Genomic DNA, 8176 nt, shown 5'->3' with positions numbered 1-8176 from the left:
TAAACAGTTTAGATGAGATTTTACCTTTTTTTTTTATAGTTACTTGAATATAAATATACGGAACATGTTTCTTAATTTTTCTTTTAAGTTACCAACACTTTGTTGCTGTAGTTTTTGAGATAAAATATCTACTTGAATATAAATATACGGAACATGTTTCTTAATTTCTCTTTTAAGTTACCAAAACTTTGTTGCTGTAGTTTTTAAAATAAAATATCTAGTAATATAATTTAACACCAAATACATTATAATAATTTATTTATTTATTTTTGGATTCACAAAGTAACAGTACAAACACTTTTACAATACAAACCAATATAAAATAATTTAATATCAAACGCAGCACTAATATGATAAAATATTATTATAAATATTGTCATATGATATATTAGTATTTTAGTTGTTGCAGTCTAACTGCAATAGTAAATCAAACATCTTGTAGGGTAAATACTGCCACAAATATGGGGAATTTGTGATTACCAATGCATACAGACAAGAAGCGTTTGTCTCAGTTGTTTTTGTCTTCAACACCATCCTGATAAACGCCGCTAATCTGCATTTTATCATATACTACTTGCCAATCGCAATTTGAAAAATGATTTTTTTCACGGATCTCCGAATATGCCTGTATAATTTTGGTTTATCAAAATTTTAAAAATAATAATATAATAAATAAATGAAATAAACTCTTTTTCTTTTTTTCTTTTTTTAACCTAAGCTTATACTTGGATTCCCTTACAGGTTTTTTTTTTATTATTATTATTTTTTTAAAAAAAATTATAGGATTTTTTTTTTTATTCACAGTAATTTCTTCTTCATTTTAATATTTTAAATTATAAAATCTTGATTGTAAATACTAATGGTTTAACGATTGAATCAATTTCATTTTACTTTTGTTTGACTTTGGAAACGATTTAGATATTCAGATTTTGTTAACCCATCAAATATTATGACCACTAGGATACATTTTTAGACTATTTTAATTTTGTCTCATCCCAGCGTAGGTTTAACTATTATGAAATTAATTACATATGAATTAGGCCTCGAAAGTTTTGAACGATGCTATATTTATTATTATTATTTTTTGGCTGAAAGAACGGTACCGTATAAGTAAAATACTTACTTGCGTGTTCCACTTATTTTTGTCATTAGGGTTGTCCCATGACACCATCCAATAACAGTCAACCCCTTGAGGGTCCTTGCCACTGTACACAACAGCCCCAATAGAGTGAACAGGCTTAGAAACATGCATAAAGGCAGCCCATTGTCCATTTGCAATCTGCATTGGATATGGAGAAGCTCCAATACGTCCATGCCAATTCTTGTGGGTAACATAGCTTATAGCATCCCAGTGGCATTGTAGAGTAGGCAAAGTGTTCCCAGTCCAACCTCAGATTGTTCCTTCAGTTTCTCCAAATACTGGAGCGCTTTGGCATTCTTTTTCTCTGCATTCTTCATGTTAAGAGCCATTCGAGCTCTGTCTATGCGTTGTATATTCTTCTTATCTAGAAAATCAGGCAGTCCTAAAGTTGAGTTTGTGATGGGGTTGCCAAACACAGCGTCTCCCATATATCTGAGAAATTTCAAAATTCAACATATGCATGACCAAATCAACGGAACATGTTAGAAGAATATCTCTATAGAAGCTCCTAGGCTACAACTTTCTTAACTAAGAGCATCTCCACTATAGAAATGTGGATTGTTCAAAAATAATTGTCATCTAATTATAAAAAATCATCTCCGATGCAACTATATTCTACAAGTTTCTTAAGCGAACGTGGAAGAACTAAAGTAGACATCGTCCATGTGGAAGTCTCTACCTGTCTACCTTTATAGAAAGTTAGACAGTGTACATTAGCCCAAAAACCAAAAAAAAAAAAAAAAAAAAAAAAAAAAAAGACAAAGTATTTTAGCAAAAAAAAAAAAAGAAAAAAAAGAAGACATGTTATTAATTAATTGTGTTTTAGACAATAACCATTAAAAGTTGATTCAATATCGACTCTCTATTAAGTAGACCTTGATGCTACAAATAGAGCAAGCTCTTCAACTTTTGTGTCATAACAATCCACATTTCTGTTGTAGTACTTTAAGAGCATTTCTAATTTCTAATGGTGAATATGAATTTGTTGTCTATATAATATAAAAACCAATATTGTTGATATCCGGATATTATAAATATACAATTAATTTGTTCAAAAATTATTTTTTAATAATATTGTACAAAAAGTTTATTAGTGATTATTAATTAATTTTATATTTTATCATTTTATCATTTTATCATATTCCAACCACATAAGAAAATAAAAGGTAATTAAATGTAGGAAATTAGCTATGTTAAACTTGTCATCAACGATGAAAATAGTTTACTGAGAATAATGTTTGGTTATTCTCTTCAGAACTAACAAAATACAACCACAAGACATACCAAACGCTAAAACGCCAAAAATCAGAAGTAAATCGAGGTATAAGATAGTACTTACTATTTACCTTAATGGTGGAGAAGGACCTATGAAGATATCAGCGGTACTGTATGAAGAATGAGCAGAGAGAGCTGCCAAGATGAATTAAGTGCAAAGTACCAAAGGTAGTGTCTTTACTTAATTATAGACTATATGAAATTACAAATATAAAGACAAAATATGCCCATGTTTATCCTTGTCTTTTATAGCGGTTAATGTTTGTTTATATTCTTGCAAATATTATAATCAAAAGATGGAGAATATATATATTTTTTAATTAATGTAGTGGAACTCGTAATTAAATTTTTTTTCTCAATAATTATTTTTAGAACACGTTTAGTATGAAATATCAATAGTCATTCCAATGAATAAAAGATAAGGAATAGGAATCATTAAACTTTTTTTTCCTATGCTTGTCAATGGATTAAATATAATGTATAGCATAAATAAATATATTTTTTATTTTTTTAATTATTCTTTTTATTCTTTTGAAATTTTCAATATTTATGTTTATATTCTTTGTACTTTTATTTCAAAAATTTTAATTAAATTTATTAATGTTTAAATATGTAACTTATTATATTAAATTTAATTTACTATATACTTTTATTTTTATGTGATTTTTAATTTTATTTTATTTTTTTTGTATATATAGTTTAAATATGTAGATAATGTATATCATGTTTAAGATTTTTAGGAATTATCAATTTTATGTTTAATTTTTTACATATTTTGGGTGAAGGAATAATTATTCCTTAAGTTTTGGAAAGGAATAAAGAATTACTTAAGTTTTGGAAAAGAATTTTTGCCAACCAAAAAAAAAAAAAAAATTTGGGAAAGGAATAACTATTTTTTAAATTTTAAAAAGAAATAGCCATTCTTTAAAATAAGAGAAAGAATATGTTTTCTCTGAACGTAAAACTAACAAAACATAAATTTGTCTAATCTTATAAAATTGCCCTTTTCCATTCATTCCTGGCTTTATTGACGCCTGGGGGCATCAAGAATTTTATGAAGATGTTTATCAAGCGATTCATCAAAAAATAAAAACAAAATTTTACAAAATGATGAGATATTATTATTTGATTGGTTAAAATGTCAGGACCTGTTCAAAATTCCTCACCGGAATCCTAGACAAGCCCTGATCCCAGGGAAATCCTACCAGACCCTCCAATGGAAAATCAGGCAGAACCTCTCATAAGGGATGGACTTACCACAAATTTCCTGCACTGAAAACACACTTCTATATCGTCCCCTTATTCCTCCCACATTACTACAATTTGATTCCACAAATTTACAGCACTCCAAAAGAATAACAGTAACTCAGTACATAATTAATACATAAATATCCGAGACAGTATACAGAGCTTCATGAAGTACTACTAAGTATAGAATACAACATGGATGAAAGAAATATTACAATTTCAATAAATGAAGAACAGGGTGCTTCTCGAACTAAGACAGCGATGAAGATCAAGTCCGCTCCGGATGAATACCGACAAACCTGGTACCTAGAGGAACGAAATTTAAAAATATGATATGCTAATCATCTCAGTCAGTGACCCTATCTACTATACAATTATAATACCACGATAATTAATTAGATAAATAATAATTAATTGAAAATAATATTTTCTCTCAAAACCCTTACAATTCTCTCGGTTGGAAAAATTCCCCTTTTAAAATATTTTCACAAAACCATTTACTCGTATTCCACGAAAACCAAGGCATCAATTCATTCAAATAAATATCAAATAAAATATAATAAGTCAAGCATCCAAAATTTATAATTAAAAAAATTAATTTATTGAATAATTATGTAAAGGGAAAATTAAATCAACTTAAAATCCCCATTCAAATAAATATTAAAAAACAGTATTAATTATATTCTTAATTCCAATATAATTTCAAAATATTTATTTTAAAATCCCAGATTTGAAAATCACTTGATGCACCCACTATATACCAGTGGCGCGAACAGTACCCAACGTCCCAAGGTACCGCCAGACATGAGGTTATAGAGAGAAACCGGCATACGATCGCTTGGCGTCCCACCGGGCGGCTGCAAACAGGTGCCCCGGCCATGGAGGGGCGGCCTACCCTCATCCGATGGCAAACACAGGACAACCCCATAAAATTACCTGCGCGCTACTCACACCCACCCACGCGCTAATCACATCCGTGTGCACACTAACCATATCACATATAAATAGAACATCAGTACGTGTATGGTGCATCTAAAAAAATCATAAATCCATACATCTCAAAATTTCAAAATTTCCATAAACATACCGGGTTTATTCCATCCAATTAAACCTGGAAATTCTCCACAATTTCTTTATAATCAACGTCATAAATTCCATAATTTTCAAATCCACCAATTTAAATATTCAAAATTTTCCAATAGCATAAATATTTTTGAAATATAATAAATTAAATTACATAATATTCCATGGGCATACTTATAAAAATTGAAGTCACCAACATAAACAAATATTTTCCTTGAAATATTTGAAAATCAAATCATGCCCAAAATAATGTTAAAACCACAAGAATACCATATATAATTGAATTCCAAAATTCTCAATACCATAAAATAATTTTCACATGGCATAAATTTATATAATGCATATTTTCTTTAATCAAAATAAATCCACCAATAATTTCCACAATAATCAATTAAATATTTGACACATAGAATATAAATTTCAAATATTCAATTCACACAAAATATTCACAAATTTAATTCTCGAAATTAATTTGAAGGTGGGTCACTCACCTTAAGCACATATCTCAATCAAGATCCTCCGCAGGATCAATTCCACTACTCGCACGTGCACCTAAAACATCCACAATACACCAAACCAAAAATACACCAAACCAAAAATATTAATATTTTAATCAAGTAACTCCCAAATGGGTACCCGCAGAGCGAACACAAACGACAACCAAAGTTGACGAGTAATATACCGAATCAAAGCTTGAGCGACAAGGATTACAAATCTGGTCTTACTTCCCGGAGATCGGACCGGTGGTGGTCGGAATCTCACCGGAAAGCTTTCGGGATTCAACTCTTCGATTCTCTCAATCTGTCGCGAATTGGCGGAAAAGGACCTCGGATTTAGATTCAGGGGGTCGGAATCAGTGGAGAGGGACCGGCGGTGCAACTGGGTACTCGCCAAAACAGTGATTTCCGGTGAGCCACCGCGGTCACCGGCAACAGTTGCCGGCGGTGGCGCATGCGGTGGCCGATGGCTGAGATTTTTTGGGGGTTTTGTAGATCAAGGGGAGAGGGTTCCAACGGGACCGGCGGTGAGGCAAATGGAGGCCGGACGGCGAAGAAATCGGGGTTTAAAGGTTTTCGGCGCCTCGCTGAAAAATGCTTCGATCCCGGCCCGTTGGAGGTCCGGTGGCAGTGAAATTTGGTGGGCTGGCCGGAAATGAGGAGTTGGTGAGTGGTGGCTGGCGTGTCAAGACCCGTCCAGAATTCCTCCCCGGAACCCTAGACAAGCCCTGATCCCAAGGAAATACCACCGAACCTTCCAACGAAAAATCCGGCAGCACCTCCCCTAAGGGTAGGACTAACCAAAATTTCCTGCACTGAAAACACACTTCAAAAATTCATCCTCTTTTTCCTCCCACATTACTAAAAATTGATTCCACAAATTTTAGCACTTCAAATAACAACAGCAGCAACCCAGTGCATAAATAAAATGTGTCCAATACAGTATACAAAACATTATACAACAAATGTGGAATTTATAAAATGACAGATAAGGAAGCAATACAAGATAGAGAGGAAAAAAGGGAAGAAAAATTTCTTGAACCTTCGGTAACGAACTGAGACGTTGAGCTCGCCCCGGACAATCAACGTCTCCAACCTGGACCTAGGGGAACGAAATTTAAGAGTGTGAGATGCTAATTATCTCAGTGAGTGACCCTAACTACTGAACACCTTTAATATTAATAATATAAAAATAAAGGAATTTAATCAATCCATACCGAACAATTACATAAATAAATAAATAAACAATTCAAATAATAATTTCTCTCAAAACCCTCACTATTCACTCCGTTGGAAATGTTCCCCTTTTAAAACATTTTCACAAAACCCGATATTCGTACTTCCTAAAAACCAAGGGATCAAACCATTTGATAAACAATAAATAATAAATACCCTAATATATAATTAAAATATAATAAATTATAGTAATTAATTTTTTGAACACCTTTGGGGTTTAAACATTATTTGCAAATTACACCTGACGCACCACACCATATACCATACCCAGCGTCCCGAGCACCGACTGGTGGGGGGGTTAAAGAGAGAAACCTGCAACGGCACTTCGGCGTCCCGACAGTACCACTGCTAAAACCATCAACCCGGCCAAGGAGGGGGGCGGCTGTGCGCAATAACAAACTTGCCTGCCCACGGTCCAATGGCAACTCACGGGTGAAGTAATAACCGCGCGCTAAACCATATAATACATGCGCGCTACCACGTGTCCATACACCAGAACACCAATACTGTATGAGTGCGTCTAAAAATAAACATTATTAACCAACCGTACCGTTTTCCAAAATTACCGTGGGAAATACATTAAATTCTCACACTTACCATCCCACATATTTTTATTTAATAAACCGGTACGAAACATTGATAACAACAAACCACAATTTTCTCGAAGTACGAGATGCAACCATAAAAATACCACGGGCATAATTTATAAAATTTAAATAAATATTTTAGTAAAATATTTAACCCAATTATGCCCGGAAAATCAAATTTAAAACCACGTACAAATACTACCAAAATACACTTTGCTCATGCATAATAAATTAAACCACAATATAATTCATAATTAAATCACACCACATGAGCATAATTTAAATACCAATTTAAATATAATTAATTGCCCAAAAATGATATAAAATCCAGACGCAATTAATTATTGAAAATACTTGCTCATGTGTAACAACTACCATTTAATCACGATAAAATAATGATCGGGAATTTCTTAATGACCCCAAAATTTCATTTAGCACCAATGGGTAAATATATATATAAAATAATATTTTTCCCGATTATATTTAAAATACGCCACATGAGCACCAATTACAAATATCAATTTAATACCACATAAATACAATTAATTACCCCAAAAATATTTTTAAAGGTGGGTCACTCACCTGGAGCACGCAATTAACCTACGATCCACCATGGGATCAATTCCACGACTCACCGGTGCTCCTAGAACACAATCCACACACAGTCAAATAAATTAATATTTTAATTGGGTAAATAATATCCGGTACCCAGGGGGTCAAACACAAACTTTAACCAAAATGGTCGAATAATATACCGAATCAAAGCTTGAGCGACGAGGATTACAAATCCGGTCTCCATCGACCCCAATTCCGCCGGAGGTGGCCGGAATTTGGCCGGAAAGCTTCGGCCGGTTTTAAACTTGAGGGATCTTTCAAACGGTGGGGATTTTGGGCAATCTAACCCCAGAAATGGACTCAGAGGGGTCGAAAATAGTGGGATAGAGGTATGGGACGGGCTGGGTTGGTCGGAAACGGTGAGAATCGTCGGAAAAACATAACAGGCCGCCCCCGGCTTCACCGGCCCATTTTGGGCGCGTCCGGTGGCGACAGGCCGGAAAATTTGGGGGTCGATATCGCGGCGAGGTGGGCTTCCCCGGTGGCCGGCGCGT

The 8176-nt window shown here is 33.5% G+C and overlaps 1 protein-coding gene across 1 annotated transcript; it reads right to left on the bottom strand.

The window, feature by feature from the left end:
• Positions 1-508: 508 nt before the first annotated feature.
• LOC132805044 (uncharacterized) lies at positions 509-2096 on the bottom strand. The gene is made up of 4 exons (XM_060819795.1): positions 2017-2096; positions 1390-1573; positions 1124-1279; positions 509-625 (listed from the first exon to the last, which is right to left on the bottom strand). The coding sequence occupies exons 1-4, from the start codon at positions 2094-2096 to the stop codon at positions 509-511; spliced, it is 537 nt and encodes a 178-aa protein (XP_060675778.1).
• Positions 2097-8176: the final 6080 nt, after the last annotated feature.

The sequence above is a fragment of the Ziziphus jujuba genome, chromosome 8, assembly GCF_031755915.1.
Source record: "Ziziphus jujuba cultivar Dongzao chromosome 8, ASM3175591v1".
NCBI classification, from domain to species: Eukaryota; Viridiplantae; Streptophyta; class Magnoliopsida; order Rosales; family Rhamnaceae; genus Ziziphus; species Ziziphus jujuba.
This window is presented reverse-complemented; position numbering and strand designations above follow the sequence as displayed.